Source organism: Sinohyriopsis cumingii, unplaced genomic scaffold, assembly GCF_028554795.1.
Source record: "Sinohyriopsis cumingii isolate HCF-2022 unplaced genomic scaffold, ASM2855479v2 utg001387l, whole genome shotgun sequence".
NCBI classification, from domain to species: domain Eukaryota; kingdom Metazoa; phylum Mollusca; class Bivalvia; order Unionida; family Unionidae; genus Sinohyriopsis; species Sinohyriopsis cumingii.
In genome coordinates this window covers 184244-202679 of record NW_028315991.1, presented here as the reverse complement: position 1 = coordinate 202679, position 18436 = coordinate 184244, and the positions used below count along the sequence as shown (strand labels likewise).

Sequence of the window (18436 nt, the reverse complement as noted above, 5' to 3'; positions counted from 1 at the left end):
AGTCAATTATAGGAAGTAAATTAATCACTCTACCATTCAGACCTTTAATTCTTTAATTGTTATTACAGCGAGCAAAAATGATGATTTAATTTTTTTTTTGTTATAAAAGAAATTTGCTTTATTTACGACCAGAAGTGCGTATAATACGACCACGTAGAAGTAATTTTCATTACATTTCAATATGGGAATATGAACATGCAGTGTATGAGAAACCTTTTGAGAGAATGTGTCAATTGCCGTCTACGTTTTTTAAGAACCTTATGCTTGGCTAGAAGGAAATGCGTCATACAAGTAGTTTTTAGACTCATCCGCGTGCCATATTTCCATTGAAAAGTGCCATGATTTATGAACATATACGCACATAGACTTTAATGATATCATATGCATATGTGGATAATCATAATATATTCTCATAGCATCTTAAATTTGTTTCAAATTATGTGGAAACTATTAGCATTTTTAAACTTAGAAATTTGTCATGAAACCCATTCCTACATGACTTAGACAAAACCGATCACTATAGAAGTGCAGTTCCACATTCATGCTGTTATGCCTATGCTAATGGCGTGAGTCGATTTTAAAGCATGAGAACATGTTGGCACATTTTTACAAATTTCATACTTCTTGTACTTAAACACTTTGTATCGTGTCTTACACGTTGTACAAGCACAAATGCCATTTTCAGTTTCAGGAATAAGTAATATACGATATTCGTTTGGTTCGGATTTTTCTTCGTTGTATATTCACTGTATGGGGACCAACCAGAAATTACTTTTATTCTAGGAACATGTCAGGAAATATTTGCTGACACAATCTCTCGACAGTCCAAGCAACACCCAGTTTACAGGCCTCTTGAACCACAGTACGATCCATATACAGCTCTGTTGACATCTGCCCTAGTCGATATTGTGATGAAGGGCAAAGTCAGTTAGCACTGAAGTCCAATATTCTATGTCCAGCCACAGCTTTTTCCATGGGTGTACGCGACAGTTTCATGTTACAACGTGCCTCGTTTTCCATTTTCCAAAACTTTCTTCACTTTCGCTTTGGGTACACGATATGGGTTGTAGCATGGGCATTTTTCCTATCTAGTGTTTATTCATTCAAATCTAAATAATTGTCAACCACAACCTGAAAGAAAGCCTAGGGCTTTGTGTTATCAGGTGTAACTGCTACACTATTAATATTTTGTGCGATTGTTCGAAGCTAACAGCGCAGCGTGTTAGAGGAAACTGAAAGGCGGGTTGTGTCACTGATGTTCGCGTCCAATGCTTTCTCGCTATCAGTCAGACATTTCAAAATAGTAAACAAATTATCATCAATAAAAGCAGCTGTACTTTCTCTGCTTGAGCTTTTAATGACGAAACTTTTGAGACCTTCATATCTGGCAAATAAAAGCGCAATATCTGTACAGCATAAGATCTTCATGGACTGGAACATTCCGACAACTTTAAATATGAACGAGCTCTGATTTTTGGCTGAGACATATGAGTGACTGCTTTGCCTGACCCAGTGTTGCAGCACAGCTGAAATGGCATCTATCTTGGTTTTAACTTATATCCATGGTAAATCGTAGACATTATCTCCATGGTAAAACGTAGACCTTATCTCCATGGTAAATCGTACACCTTATCTCCATGGTAAATCGTACACCTTATATCCATGGTAAATCGTAGACCTTATCTCCATGATAAATCGTAGCCCTTATCTCCGTGGTAAATCGTAGACCTTATCTCAATGGTAAATTGTAGACCTTATCTCCATGGTAAAACGTAGACCTTATCTACATGGTAAATCGTACACCTTATCTCCATGGTAAATCGTACACCTTATATCCATGGTAAATCGTAGACCTTATCTCCATGGTAAATCGTAGACCTTATCTCAATGGTAAATTGTAGACCTTATCTCCATGGTAAAACGTAGACCTTATCTACATGGTAAATCATACACCTTATCTCCATGGTAAATCGTACACCTTATATCCATGGTAAATCGTAGACCTTATCTCCATGGTAAATCGTAGCCCTTATCTCCGTGGTAAATTGTCTACCTTATCTCAATGGTAAATTGTAGACCTTATCTCCATGGCAAAACGTAGACCTTATCTCCATGGTAAATCGTACACCTTATCTCCATGGTAAATCGTACACCTTATCTCCATGGTAAATCGTAGACCTTACCTCCATGATAAATCGTACACCTTATATCCATGGTAAATCGTAGACCTTATCTCCATGGTAAATCGTAGACCTTATCTCCATGGTAAATCGTAGACCTTATCTCCATGGTAAAACGTAGACCTTATCTACATGGTAAATCGTACACCTTATCTCCATGGTAAATCGTACACCTTATATCCATGGCAAATCGTAGACCTTATCTCCATGGTAAATCGTAGACCTTATCTCCATGGTAAAACGTAGACCTCTTTAGCTTTTCCCTTCTGTCGTTCTAAGTACTTGGTACTCCGTCACTTATAAGCTGACGAAAACGACACATCATGCCTGACATTGAAAAGTCTACCATTTTCTTTATAGGTGAAGACTCCAGTTCGTATTAAGCCCTAAAGGGCATTGTCATAAGTATGACCATGATTCTTCTGCAGTTTTAGAGCCCCGGTGTGGCCGAGTGGTCTACGGAGCTCGCCTTTGCAAAAATAAATCCAAACAATCGATCTGAAGTCAATTCGATCATAGAGATAAACACAGTACAGTTGTAAGTATATAAAGAAGGCAGGTCATATCTTAAATATGTTAGTATGGCTGAGAAAAAAATAAATATCAGAATGACCACCGACAGTGTTTTTAAAAAGAACATTGTGCGTTTCGTGTAAAACAATGATGAGTTTTTACGACACATCAACCTGAGCTAAGAAAATGGAACAATCTGGCAAGACATTATTCTAAGTGCTGCTGTCACTAATCATATAAATATTATTTGTTAATAGCTTTCTATTCTGAGATCAACTTAACAGTCTATATGTAAATGTATGTTGATAGATCATACAGTGTCACGTAGAACGTAGATTTACTGGGGACTTAATAGTTAAAAGTGTAATGTTACAATACAAGCAATGTCCCCATTTACCGGTACACCAGATATCTCACAGGAATATGTCATCTTCTCCAGCTTTCTCCCTCCTCCTCCTCCTCTGCCTCCTTATAGACTGTCCTCACTTATTCCATGTTGCCACTATGATAGAACAGCCACATATATTTCGGCAGCTCAACCCTGCTTTTCGACAGGTGCATGCTGCTTTGGCATCTGGTCTTGGTACAAACACACCTCACCAAGTGCAATCCAGATTTTGGCGCCGGAATTTGCAGAGGCATAACTGCAACCCAATCTTCTTTGTCTAATTTCTATCCATATTTTGTAATGGCTTGATCTCAGGGTTAACTGTGATGCCCCTGCTCCTGATCATGGCCCAGTAGTGTGCCTGTAAAAGAGGTTGATCAATTGTATCCTGTGTAGGCGGTAGCCTTTTCGATTGCGTCTGCTTCTCTCTAAACAGTCAACATCTCAGCTTCTAATTTGAAATAGGTACACCTTGCAGACATATTGCTAAATATCAATAATGGTGTCATCAGCATGCAATGAACTTGTGTCCATGGCTGCAAGTGCAGTTATGCTATCATTCCTTGCATATTGGAATCCCTTCCAGAAAACAAGTTTACCCTTTACTGCAAAACGGCTTGTATGATAGGCAACACTAATGGGATGGAATCCTGGCTGGGTGGCAGCACTGATATGTCTAGGAGTTTTATGGATGGGTTTCAGAAGTGTGACTGTGCATCTGACCATTTCCGGTTAAATAGAGACTTCAAATTCTAGGACAGGGTTCGAGTTGGTTTTAGATTTATACACCAGTCAAGAAATTTGAATAAAGCCCATCCCTTTTCCGCCATTATCAAACCCACAAACTGTTGATTTTTCTGTTGCTGTAGTTGGTGTTTTATTATTATTATTATTATTATTATTATTATTTGACAGACGTGGAAACAAAGACAACAACTTTGTATATCATCATTGGTGCTAGCATCAGTGGGACTGTCGTTATTGGTCTCGTTATTCTCTCATGCTTCGCGTGTATGTAAGTACATTTTCCTTTTTGACAGAGTGTACTGTTACCTTCACATAAAGCATGTATGTCCATTGGCAGGTTAATCAGCTGTTTTTCATTATTACTGTTTAAATGATGCATGTTCATTTATCAAGTTGTCTAGGGTTGCATAAGACAGTTCCTAACAATTAGGGCTGCAGCTACACATTTAATGAGACAGTTATAGCATTAAGATGTATTTGTATCATTATAAGATAGTAACAATACTGCACTCTAAACCAACAATACAAAACAACAACAACAATAATATTAATTACAGTAACAATAGTAGCATTAGCAGCAACAGCAGTAGCAATGTCACCCCGTTTGTGGAAAACAGGGAATGATATTTAACGTGTCTGCACTTCCGCTGAAATTGCCAAACACCTAAAGATAATTTTAGTTCTTTAGGCTGTAAAGCTTTTTGTTTATATACGCGCACCGAGGTTTTCGTTTCAATTCGTTTCGTTTCGTTTCATTTTGTTTGTTTTAATTTTGACCCATTCCATGGAAGTAGAGGTGTAATTGATAAGTATTTTGTTTTGTTATTTTAATAGTTATTATGTCATTATTAAATGCAACTGAGCGTATTCTAAAAATCATAAATCGTGTTTAACTTATTTATTTCATTTTAAAAGTAAGTTTTTATATTTAAAAACTACTGCTACTGTCGCATAGATGCGGTGTGGGGTGGGGTGGAGGCCGTTGAGAGGTGTCTGAACTGAGGTTAGACATCATCGAAAAAGCGTTTTATCAAACTGTCATATGATCATGTGTTATCCAATCAGTCTGAGCATTCTTTTAGTTTACTTATATAATATAAATGCACGCACGCACACACAGACATACATACATACATACGTACGTACGTACCTACGTACGTACGTACACACACACACACATACATACATACATACATACATACATACATACATACATACATACATACATAGAGACATACATACATGTACTCGTGCATACATCTACATACATACATACATAGAGACATACATACATGTACTCGTGCATACATCTTCGTATTACAGCCAAATCCATATCAGTCTTAGGTCACATGACCAAAGGTCACGTGAGCTTATGATATGTCCCTGCATCCACCGTCCACCATTTACTTATTAAAATTCTAGAGGCTTCATTTCTGGTTAGATTTCGATCAGATATGGTGTGTAGGTTTATCTCATGGTGTGTAGGTTTACCTCATGGTGTGTAGGTTTATCTCATGGTGTGTAAGTTTATCTCATCCAAAGACGTCAATTACCAACGACATCCACGGATATTAATGAGATGATACTGCATCTGGTAGGCTGGGCTCGTGAACCACAGAGACCACAGTTCTGGTCAGATTTGCATTGGATTTGGTAGGAAAATGTATGCCATCAAGACCTGCGACTGGTCAGATGATGGGCAAAAGCTAGACCTATGAATGATGCAATCCTGCAGCTGGTTAGCCGAGACTGTGAGCACTCTAGCAGACAAACTTGTGGTTAGATATTATGCAAATTTGGCACGTAGAGTTTGTTCATGAATGATATCCATGCATACTGAAGAGCTGATTATATCTGACTTTCGAATATTTTATCATATTTTATATCATGTTTTGTATAACTTTTAGTATGTAATATTGCATCATCAATGATGTCATCTTGCTTTTGATTGGCTGAGCTTGTGAACACCCCAGAGGGCATATTTCCAATTAGATTTCATTAGATTAAGTATACAAGCTTATCACGTCCTCCAAATAGTTGGATTACAAGCGGCAGCAACACCTACTAAAGAAGTGATTTTGTATCTGATTTTCTGAGTTTGGGAACACAGCAGAGGCCACAATGCGGACCACACTTAATCGGATTACGTAAGCAAATTAAATTCCTTGAGAGTTACAATTAATTTGATTATGAGCGGCATCCACGAATGATAATTAAGTATCTTTATATTGTATTACTGATCTTGTGAAAACTTCAAATGCCAATTTTATTTCATCACATTTGGCATGTAGGCTTACTTAATCATGGCCTGGAAATTATTGTGAGCGGCAACCAAGACTAGACGTGCTATAGTCATAAATCTGATTTTCTAGTTTGCGAACAATCTAGGGGTTACATATCTTATTAGATTTGGATGAGATTTGCTATGTTCGTTTGTATCATCAAGTCCTAGAAACACTTTCATGATGAACAATATCCACGTATATGCTTAATTTAATCTTGAATCTGATTGGCTGAGATTTTACACACTCTAGATACCATATTTTTGATTAGACGTTGATCAAACCTGGCATAGGAGTTTGTATCGTCAAAATTTCAAATGAATTTGATTATGAGCTATATCCATGACGACAATAATGTGGTGAGCTTGCATCTGATGGCCTGAACCTTGCATATTTTTCAAATATTTTTTTATCTGACTTGTAAATGCATACGTTTAAGGATGGGGCTGTAAAAGTGGTTACTACGTATGATAGAAGGTTCCGTATCCAAAGACAGGGAAGGACCCAAAGAACAATGCAGGTTTTATTAAGTACTTCTCATCCTTATCTTAAGAAAGTGATCTTAAATACATGCCAATAATAGAGGATAAATAACATCGACATTAATAGACAATTTAGCATTCGTGTGCTTCTAGCTTTTATTCTCCACCGATCCCGTGGCCTTGTGGTTAGCGCATCCGCCTCGGATGCGAGAGGTCACGGGTTAGAACCGCGGCCGAGTCATACCAAAGACTTATAAAAATGGTTTTGCAACTTCCAGGCTAGGAGGTCAGCATTAAGAGGTTAGTGTTAGGATTTGTCGGCCTCGTGTCAGGATACTGTGACTGGGTGGGACATTATGCTACATGTATGTGGCATGATGCACCAGTGCTATACATTACTATAAACTGCCACACTGCAGACATCGTAGTGATATGACTGACAATTTTTTAAAGTTACATTACAAATCCAGGTCACACACACACACACACACACACACACACACACTTTTATTATCCGTGAACAGTGTAAGTATATGTGTAATATCACTTGCACCTCTTATTTCATATTCATCTTTCAGTTGTCGAAGACGAACGTTTGATGTTAAACAGGGCCATAGAAGTGTAAATAAAAAAAGAAGGAGCGACAAAATGGATATGTTCGAAACCTACTCAGAAGTTGCAGATTCAATCGCCAGACCAGAACTTAGCCAGGATCACTCGACTGATCCTGATAAACCAGATATTGTTCAGTACTCGACTCCAGAAGACGCGGTGAAATTTGCATTGACCAAAGAAAGAGAAGATTGCGCTATTTACACTATGTTGGATCCCACTAAAAAGATCAATATGTCAAAGGCAAACATACGAAATAGTTTTGATGCAAATATCTATCATCAAGTTAATGTTGGAGTTGATACCAATGTTTATGATACGACAAACTATCAATATGAGAAAGTCATCATACTTGAGCCTACATATGATCATTTTACAACGGAATCTAATGCAAAGACTTGAATCTGCTCTTATATATCTCCCCTCAGTCACATGCATCAAACTTTCGATGCATATTTAACTAGATGACGCAGATGTTTAAAGAGACCACTGAGTCAAATTATTATGCAAAAGACATATCGAACTTTAGGTCTTGTAATAACGACATCAGATGCGCATATATCATTCGCCAAAAAGCAACTTCTCACAGACACGTAATTGGCAAAAGACAATACGCCAAACTGTGAAAGGGGCGTTATCATAATTTTGTTTTGTGAAGTTATCCAGTGCAATATAATTCTTTGATTATTTAGTTCATGACCTTACACGAATATGTTTAAATAATATCACCAGACTGTGTATGTTACTTTTGAAATTGTATTTTTATGCGAAACTGCCAGTAGTGTGAAAAGGTGTACCGAGCCGATGAAGGTAAACGTGTACATATCACGTCATTCAACACTTGTAAAGGACAACCACTAATTTTAATCTAAAATATGTACTTATTTTAAATTAATGAGCGCAGAAGAAAAAAAATTGCATTTTATACATCTTCTATTTATAACTTTTACACCGGAAATGACAATATTAGGGAGGACCCAGAAACATCGTTAAAATCTATTTTGTTGTTTGTTTGTGGTTTGGTCCGTGTAAGCGAGGGGTCCGTGAGATGAAATCCCCGACACACACAGAAAGCGAATCCCATGGAAGCTCCTGCAATTCATTCGTTTCCAGAGTATACTTTTGATCATCTAACTGGATAGGAAAACTGACCCTAGGAAGCGTGTCCCACCCCACACACTCACCTCCTAATCCGATCCGGCAGTACGTTTCTGTAATTGTTGAAGTTCTGATACCAGTACGCATTTTATAGAGTGCGGTTTAGTAAGGGCAAAAGGTAAACAATGCGAAATTAGTAAAACGATGTAGCCTTGATTAATAATATAAAATAATAGTTCATTATTTTCTTTACCATAATGATAAACATTCAGTACGATGTTCCACGGTTTGAAATATGCCAAACCTGGTAAATATTGTAACTATTTATACTTGTAAATATTGTAACTATTTATACTTATAGTTTTTCTTAATCTGTCTATGATTTCAAATATTTTATTTTTGTTCTACTTTTGTTTTGGTACTAATCTTTTATTAACCTGTAATGAAAATATTGATAACTTTCATAAACTATTGTGTAGAATAAAGTATGATTTTCATACCTCTGTATCGAGGTCTACAGACAAAGAGTCGATAAACTTTACAAGCAATATCGACGTCTACAGAGAAACTCAGTAGATTTTACAAACAACATCGAAGTCTACAGAGAAAAAGTCAATATACTTTACAAACCATATCGAGGTTTATTCCAATAACATACATATTATTGTGAAATGAAACTAAAAGGTATTGCCAGAAAGCCAAAAGGTGAAAACAAAACGAAGCACTGTGATCAAACGATGACTCTTGTAAACAGCAAGGTAGAAAGCATTAGCCTGGATACAGAGTTTTTTGTAATCATTTATAGAAAGGGAATTTTTTATTATTAGTGGCACAACAAAGGAGATGTAAATATCGATCTACCTATCCATCCATCCCTCCATCCCTCCTTCCATCTATGTATGTATCTATCTATCTATCTCATAAATTATTCTAAGGAGAATCTCCAAACGTTGAAGTAAAGTACGTAACAGTCAAAGTCTGGGGACCGTTCGTTTAATTGCATTTTCTTCAGAATATATCATTTTTATCTCTACATCAATCTCTCTCTCTCTCTCTCTCTCTCTCTCTCTCTCTCGCACACACACACACGCACACACACACACACACACAGAGAAATAGACACATAAATGAATGGAAACAAATTCTGTATTAAACATCTACACAGGATGATTCAGTATAATTCGTTAAGCGAGCAGCAGAAGTCACGTGATTAAAATACTGGTCAAGAAGACGATGGTAGAGTCACGGGGCAGAAAACGGAGGACACTGAAAAATGATGTTTGATGGACACACGGCTCTAAAACAAATTTCTTCAGCCAATAAAGTTGAATGTAAATCGGACCTAGAAATCTTGAACCTAGTGAACTCAGATTTGAAAGCTATGATTTCACTGGCGAGAAACAAGGTCCAGAGAACGTGACTTCTTATTGGAGTCCATTAGGTCGTCATGTAGGACTGTGGAGATCTGATTTGAATCATATTTAATACAAGTCAACAATATCAACATTTCAGCTTAAATTTTGCAGGTAATTGTTCGTAAACTACAATAGGATAATTTCAGGGCTTGACTTAAAGATACCGAGTCGAAAATTACTCTCTTTCAAAAGTTTGACGAGAGACAATCTTAAGAGTTGAATATGAACTCGATTTGAAACGTTTCCAGAGGAATGGGGACTGGGAAAAACATATATGCTCAATACTAGCACAACAGTCCAATGCTTTTGTTATAAAAATAAGTAAGTATTGGGTCGTGCTTCATAATTTTGAGATTTATTGTTAACTTAAAATGTATCTTTCCACCATGCAAAAGAAAACAATGAAATTTACCTAGCTGGATGCAGCTGGCATTATCTTTCTTGATTATAATGCATCTTAAATATCTGCATATACATCTTAGAATTGTTGTGTATGTTTATTTTGTACTGTTTGTTGGCTTTTTCCAATAATTATATGTTATGTACATCCGTATGTTTAATCGACGTAGTCCAAAATCAAGTTAATGGTGTACCTGACTAGTGACATTTATTTTGTAAACAACCTAATGAATCGCTAATATTTCTCTATCATTGTCATTCAATATTCAGGTCAATATCATTGATAAGAATGTTTGCGTTGATCTGAGTCAAAGATGTAGTCTTGATTCTGTATTAGAAACTTCAAGAATAGAAATGTCTTAGACTATTTTCAGAAAATGATAATTGCGACCTTGGTCATGAAGCGGGGTACATAATCTTGTTTGCATTGGGATTTTTCATTCTTGCCTTTACATATGAAGCAGAATCAGTCTGATCGTTGTGTTCAGTTTTTAATTTGGGTAGATTTATTTATCAAATTATTATTCACTGGAATTGCAAAATGCGCAATAATATTCTTGGACTAAAACATTAATTTGGAATTAAAGTGAATTCAACAAAGATATTTTGTATTATTAACACCAAAGACTGTAAACAAATAAAAACATTCCAGTTCGTTTGCACTTGCACATTAGCATATTCGAGACTATAGTCACATCATCACACTCAATATTGGAATTTATTTCGAACACCACTGGAATTCAATTAGAAGCTCATACCTTTGGATATGTGATAGAACTTTTAGGACTATTTGGGATTTAATTAATTTAATGTCCACTTTGAAATTTTCACTTTGTATGCTAGGGAAATAAATTATTTGTTGAACTGTACAAAACATGTTTTATCGCTCTTTCTGTTGCTTAATTTAAGACCATGGATTCATTGTATTCTAATCTTTTACACAACGATACATTCTTTCATGCAAGTTTTACAAAAAAATAGCCGACTTGCTAACAAATCACTTGTTCTACTTAAAAAAGTCTCACTTGAAATGTATTGTGAAGTGAACAACTTTGCAGCCGGATACATCACTTTACTTCCTTTAAAACAAATGTCAAACGTTTTGGGGTTTTGCCATTAGAAGGGTTCAGTTTCATTGAAGTTCAACATTTAGAACAGGATGACAAAAACAATTACAAGAGCTTTCTAGATCATATCCTCACGCTTTTTGCTCACTAGGTGCCATTCTTAGAATTTTCATTTACTAATTTTGAAGTACCAAGTTTGACCCTTTTACAAGGAAAAATAATTATAAAACTTGCCACAAGTAAAGTGCCAACACCATTCCCTATGTCCACCCTCTCCCGACTTGATAAACTTGACGTGTGGAGGAATAATAAATGCTGATTTTAAAAGAATGAAGATTGATGATTGACTGTGAATAAAAGGATTCAGCCTATCTCTCTCTCTTTCTCTCTCTCTCTCTCTCTCTCTCTCTCTCTCTATATATATATATATATATATATATATATATATATATATATATATATATGTGTGTGTGTGTGTGTGTGTGTGTGTGTGTGTACAGAGAGAGAAAGATGATGACAATGAAAATGTATGAGAGAGAGAACAATTATCATAGAGGTTAGAGAATCACAATTTGTTCATAAATACTGAAAGTGAAACTCATTTCTGCAAGTTATATCATCAATCAAAAACCTTCATGTCCTCCCGCCTCTATAGCTATAAAAGTTTAAATATAAAAACCAGTCAAATTATAAGCATCCAATCTCCAAATTCCACCATACACCCTGGCCACCAAATACAACAAACATGAGGATGAAATCAGTCACGAAAATCAGTCGTGAAAATTAATCACGAAAATCAGTCGTGAAAATCAGTCGTGAAAGTCAGTTGTTCTTAAAGGTATTAGTATACTGTGGTCTAGTGCTAAACAAAAACGTTACAGAACGCAAAAAGGAAGTGAGGGAACACGTGTTACTCAAATGCGAGGAAAGTCAAGCGCCAAGAAGTAAAGGAATGTGCAGTTACGGTAAGGGAACGCCGTTCCCATTAGTTCCAATAGAACTACATCCCGGTATGTTTCTCTGACACCCTCGTTTCGCAAGTCAGGGCCCGTTTGAAAATTTGGACACACACACACACACACACACACACACACACACACTTGGCCAGATCTGGCATTGCCCGAATCCACAATACATCATCTCTTTATTACAAGAAAGGAGTCAACAGCCATGCTTTGAAGAACCCGGTAAGGATTTAGATTTGATGGTGATTTAATCAAAGACGATTTGTTTGCAGAAATTACACTGTTCTTTAATTAACGATTTTTATTGGATGAGGGATAATACCGCTCAATAACATTCTTTACAGAATCAAAAAGAAACGCTCCTGATCCATCCAAATAGAAAATAAAGTCATTATTAACAACGAGACTTCTCTGATCTTTCAGTGTATATTACTGGATTGGCCCAGATTTAATACGATCCTGTCATGACATAAAACATGTATCATTTCTCTCTGTTTCGAAAAGAAAAATATTTTAATGCCATTAAGTATTTCAAACGTATAGGTAATGACTGGAAACCACTGGTTCATACTTGCTAATAATTTTATCCTGCTTTGAAGCATTGTTATCGTTTGAAGGACGATTATGGTTCACGGCCGTGATGCGAGGATTATAACTGCTTGGGACTCAAACAGCGCATGCCACATGTACAGAAATGTCTCTTTAATGTGATGTCAGAAATATAATCTATAGGACTCAAACAGACTAGACATCACATGACGATAGGTAAACTAGTAGTATTATATGTTACTATGGGGACATACGGGAATTAACATTACGCCATAGGTTTATATTAGGGCCACTGTGAGACAAAGGAAATCCCTATGGTAAAATTGCCCATAGGTTTAGAGAATGAGACACTAATGGGGACAGGGAGAGTTTAATATGGGATTTATCTTGTCTTCAGACAACCTTAGAAATGTACAGACAGATGAGCTACTCTGGGTACAAATGTAATAATAAACTACATATAACTGAATAGCAGCCCTCATTTAGGTGGGGTTTTATTTCATTCAAACTATTATTTGCTGGAAAAGAATGCTCATTAATATTCTAAGACTATAACATTAATTTGGAATTATAGTGGTTTTAGACAAGAACATACTGGGATTAAATTAGTGTGATACATCAAAAGACTGTTACGACAACGCCACACTGCATGACACTTTCACATTAGTATATGCGAGACTTCCTGCGAATCAACACGATCAATATTAGAACTTAATTTTTATACCACTGGGATTCAGTAGGAAGTTTATACACTGGGACTTGTGTTAAATCTTCTAGGACTATTTGGGATTTAATTCGCATTAATGTAAGTTTTTTTTTTTTACAAACATTCACTTTGTGTTATAGGAAGAGAAATTGTTGAATACTGCAAAACTTGTTGGTCTTCGCTCTTTTATGCTATTTAGTTTATGACGAAAGAATCTAAATAATTATGGTGTGCAAGACTTAGTTAAATAAAGTATTTGAATCAGGATGAAACGATCACACTGTTCGATCGAGAAGTCAGAAGAAGAAAAACAGAGATAACGGAGACTTTAGGTGTCGATTCATATGTTAAGTGAAGTGGACACCTGTGGTTTCGAAAATGACACGAGTGCGCCTCAACCAACACCTGTACATTTGCCACGAGAGTCAAGATCCACCAAGAAAGAAAGTCTTTCAGGTGCTCGTGAAGATTATTTTCACACTCGAGAGACCCAAATCACGGCTTACACGCGCACAGTGAAATTTAAATAGTTCTAGCCTCAAGTGCCACAAGAGAAACCAGTAGGTTTCATTACAGACGTATAGGATTCTTTGTTCGAGACATTGAAAAGACAATACCAAGTTAAAGAAAACGATCGTTTGACAATCTCTATCAATCATGACAGTCTGAAGTCTCCTGTCTGGATCGAGTTTAGTACACCTACCGAGTTGACACTCTCCAAATTATTGGAAAAAATTCAACACGTTCAAACTTCCAACAAAGAGTTCGAGTTGACCGATTGGAAAAGCCATTCTTTATATGACACACGCCAAACCTCTCAGATGTACTGGACGACTCAAAATATTATTTATGTATGAACTCCGCTCTAACAAAACAAGCATCATTCAGATTAATAGCTCACAAAAAAAGGATATTTCCCCAGTGTAGTTGTCTTGAGTAGAGCTTATGCCGAAAAGAACGATGCCATAAAATTAAAAGATCACAGGAGAGCAATAAAATATCAGACATAGCCAAAGATATTACTTAAACAGAACTCTATATTACAAGAAGAAGGGCATTTTCAAAGAGACTGTGTATCATTTCTGAAATGTAGAAACTTTAATACGTTCTGGCTTCTTGTTACACGGTGAAAGTGTACACTCAAGTCATTCGAGGAACTCGCGCGTTTCGAGGACTAAATTGCCCAGATGGACAATACATTAGTAGTAAATGGGGTGAGATTAGCGTCAGTGGGAATTAGCATTACAGAGACCCCTGGGTCAGATTAGCGTCAAGGGAAATTTAACATGGAGAAAAATCGTGGGTCAGATTAGCGTCAAGGGAAATTAACATGGAGAAAAATCGTGGGACGGTTTAGCGTCAAAGGAATTTAAACAGGGTGGGACTTTATAGCGTCAAGGGAAATTGAACATGGGATTTTTTTTTTTTTAAATTTTTTTAAAAAAGGGGTAGGCAATGGAAAGGCTATCTCTTTTCGAGAAATATGGCTGGCCCTGAAAAGGGCCTTTGGGTTTTCTTCTTCTTCTTCTGCTTCTAGTTTCTTCTTTTTCTCCACCAAGTTCTTATTTTATCTCCAACACTCTTTCTCTTCTTTTCTTTCTTTTTTTCTCCTCCTCTTCTTTCTTCTTCTCTTCCTCCTCTTCTTTCTTCCTCTTTTCATTTTCTTCTTCTTTTTCAATTTTTTCATTCCATGCTCTCATCCTTATCCTTTCCTCTTCATCCTCCTTCTCCTCCTTTATTTCTTTCAACAGATCACTGATGATTACATTCATTTTTCGTAAATTGTTTATCTCCATCTTCACTCGATGGGGACTATAAGAATAGTGATCCTCGTTTAGGTTAACCAACATTTGCTCTATCATTCCTAAATTGTCGAGGACGTTTTGCAATTTTTCCATTTTGTCCATTTGGTTAGAAGCCATCTTCATTTTTTTTTCTTTGCAGAATGGTTTGAACGACGAATACTGTGGGTTCTTATACGAAAAGCGCGGACGTGAAGGAAAACATCCCCCTACTTTTTCATTTCATATAATAAAACCCAAACTATACTCTCCACATACGCTAAGAAACAATAAACAAAATCCATAATCTACTATCCACACAATCGTACGTGAGCGGTTACAAAACCCAAACTATACTCTCCACATACGCTAAGAAACAATAAACAAAATCCATAATCTACTATCCACACAATCGTACATGAGCGGTTACAAAACCCAAACTTTACTCTCCACATACGCTAAGAAACAATAAACAAAATCCATAATCTACTATCCACACAATCGTACGTGAGCAGTTACAAACACAAACACACAAACACATACCCTCGCACTATGAAAAAAGAGTTAGTGTTTATAATCACACTACTCTACCTACACACACACACACACACACACACACACATTGGCAAATCGATAGTTATTTATTTTCTAGAGTATTGGGTAGCCCTTAAAAGGGCTGGGGTTTTTTTTAACTCCAGATGCACCTATCTAATGGTTGCACCTTCCTGGCCTGGCGCCACACACGCATCTTCTTCCCCAGTCTCCTTTCACCTTTCTTCTGGGGAGCGCAGAGGGAGGATGATTCGCTTCAACACCCCAATCCTCTGTCTCGGGAATATTGTACGACATCCTCTCTTCTAGTTTCTTTTCCTCCTCTTCCCTCTGTCTTCTCTCCTCCTCATCGTTCTTCATTCTTTCCTCTTCTACTATAGCCTCCGCGGCCAGTTCATTTAACAGGCGCCTGACATATTTCAGATGTATCTGAAGTTCAAGAAGTTTGCTTATTCTGCTATTCATTCTTGTGTTGATCAATCAACAAGGGTAGCTAGACTGCCCAGTGAGTTTCAATTTATAGTGAAAGCGCGGACGTGATGGAAAACATCCCCCTAAAACATAAAATTGATCTTACCTAGATCATAACCAAAAAACAACAACGCGCGGACCTAAAAGAAACACTCACTCACTTTTTTATGCTACCTATCACTATTTTAAAATTTTTTTTATAAATCACTTCAATAGACTATCCACATACGCAAAGCAATCCAATCTAACCCCAAATTTACACCTCAAACACCAAAAAAAAAAAGACATCATTTTAATCTACTATCCATACGAACTTACTTAACCACTTGCAAACACAAACACATACCCTCACATTTTTTTAAAAAAGAGTTAGTGTTTATTTTCACACTACTCTACCTACACACATTGGCAAATGGATTTTTATTTCTTTTCTAGAGTATTGGGTAGCCCTGAAAAGGGCTGGTTTTTTTTATTTGCTATGGCAATCTTTTAGTTTCTAAGAATGCGATGTCCTCTGAGGATAGACTTTCTGGCGATAGGTCTGCTTCTTCGGAAAGAGAAGAAGAACTCTTTGGTGTCGATACGACAATCGACAAAGCCTCTGTCAGCTTCAGGTTTTTGTTGCTGCTGTTGTTGTTGTTGCTGCTGTTGCTGCTGTCTCTGAAGTCTGTACTTCTCTGTCCATTCTTCTTTTTCCCTGTTCATTTCTTCTCTGAAAAGCTCTTCTATCAGGTCTTCAGTGATTTTTAACATTCTCACATTCTCTATTTCTTCTGGCTTCGGTATCAGACTGTGTCTGACCCTATGCAAATTCACGTAGGCTTCGTTGAGCTTAGCTAGTTTGGAACACATCTTCTTAGGAGGATGAGTCGACAATGGATGGTTAGACTGGAAACAACCCGGTTCTTAAAGTCAAAGCGCGGACGTGAAGGAAAACATCCCCCACACGATTTTTGAGTCGCAACGTTTAGTGAGTGTCATGAGAGGGATAGTAAGAAATGAAAGAGCATCAATCCAACATTCTTATAGCTAAACAAAAGACAAAGGCATTTTTTTCAAAACACAACATTTTTTATTCAAAAATCACTTAACACTAAACAACAACTCTAACATTTTTAACAATAATCCAACAATATAACATCAAACAATTTTTTCAAAACACAACATTTTTTATTCAAAAATCACTTAACACTCAACAACAACAACTCTAACATTTTTTGACATTAATCCAACACTAAAAGTTTCTCCACTAGGTAAAGAGGGATAACAGTCTTCCATGGTTTCTAGTAATCTAGGATGACTTCTCTCAAACTGTTGATTTCTATGGTATTATCGAATTCTGCATACAGGATGACGTTCACCGTTTCATCAGGGTCTCGGTCTTTAAACTGAATTTCCACACGAATCTGGCCGGATTTTATAGGGTGGAAATGTCCCTCGTCGCTGCCTTGGTCTGGAGTGAAATCGAAAGCCCACAAAGCGTAGCCTCCTGCATAATCCTCGTACGTAATACCGTGACTGGCATTGGTTCCTAACTGTCCGGTGGCTTCGTACAGGGACAAGTACGATCTCAAGTAATTCTTCTTGGTAAAGTCAGGTTCGAAAGGTCGGGTAGACAACGTCTTGCCATCGCGACTGACTTCGATTTTGGACACGCCAAAGTGTTGAAAGTAGAAAGGATTTTTTTCGGCAGCTCCGTTAAAGGCTGTATTCTCGACGATACCAACGATCAAACGTTTGGGTAACTGTCCTTGGAACAGATGATCTTCGATCATGGATCGCTGTCCCTTGGGAATGGTGAAGGTTTTCACTTCCACGCGTCGTATGGGATACTTGGCGGTCGTTCTGCTCAACGTCTGACTGATGTCGTTTCCCACTTTAGGTAACACTTCCACACGGCGTACGTAGAGTCTGGCTTCTAGGATTTTGGTTTTGTAACCGTCACTATCAGCCATCAAATGGAAAGCGGCACTGCTACGATTCAGTCTCAGGCGGACATCCACCTCGTTCAGCAAATACTTTTCTTGCAACCACATGTCCAAATGCAAACGATCCATCAGTTCTAAACTTGTGTCGGCTCCCGTGATTCTCTTTCTTCGTTCTAGAAATCCATCATTGTTGTCTTTCTTTTCATCAGTTTCCAATATTTCAAACTTGGTAGGTTCGTCAGCTTCCCATACCACACAGGCATTGAGATGAGTGTTCTTGGCATCTATTCCGTACGTCAAG

General features: G+C 37.1%; 1 protein-coding gene across 4 annotated transcripts in view; it reads left to right on the top strand.

The window, feature by feature from the left end:
* The window catches only part of LOC149772585 (uncharacterized), a 69028-nt gene extending 58038 nt beyond the window's left edge, over positions 1–10990 (top strand). For 3 of the 4 annotated variants that reach the window (XM_089947614.1, XM_089947615.1, XM_089947612.1), the window contains 2 exons: positions 3997–4096; positions 7171–10990. In XM_089947614.1, coding sequence (XP_089803740.1) covers positions 3997–4096; positions 7171–7606 — 536 coding nt within the window. In that variant the 3' untranslated portion in view covers positions 7607–10990. The remainder of the gene's footprint in view (positions 1–3996; positions 4097–7170) is intronic. The other variant, XM_089947616.1, reaches the window with a different exon arrangement.
* The last annotated feature ends 7446 nt before the right edge of the window (positions 10991–18436 follow it).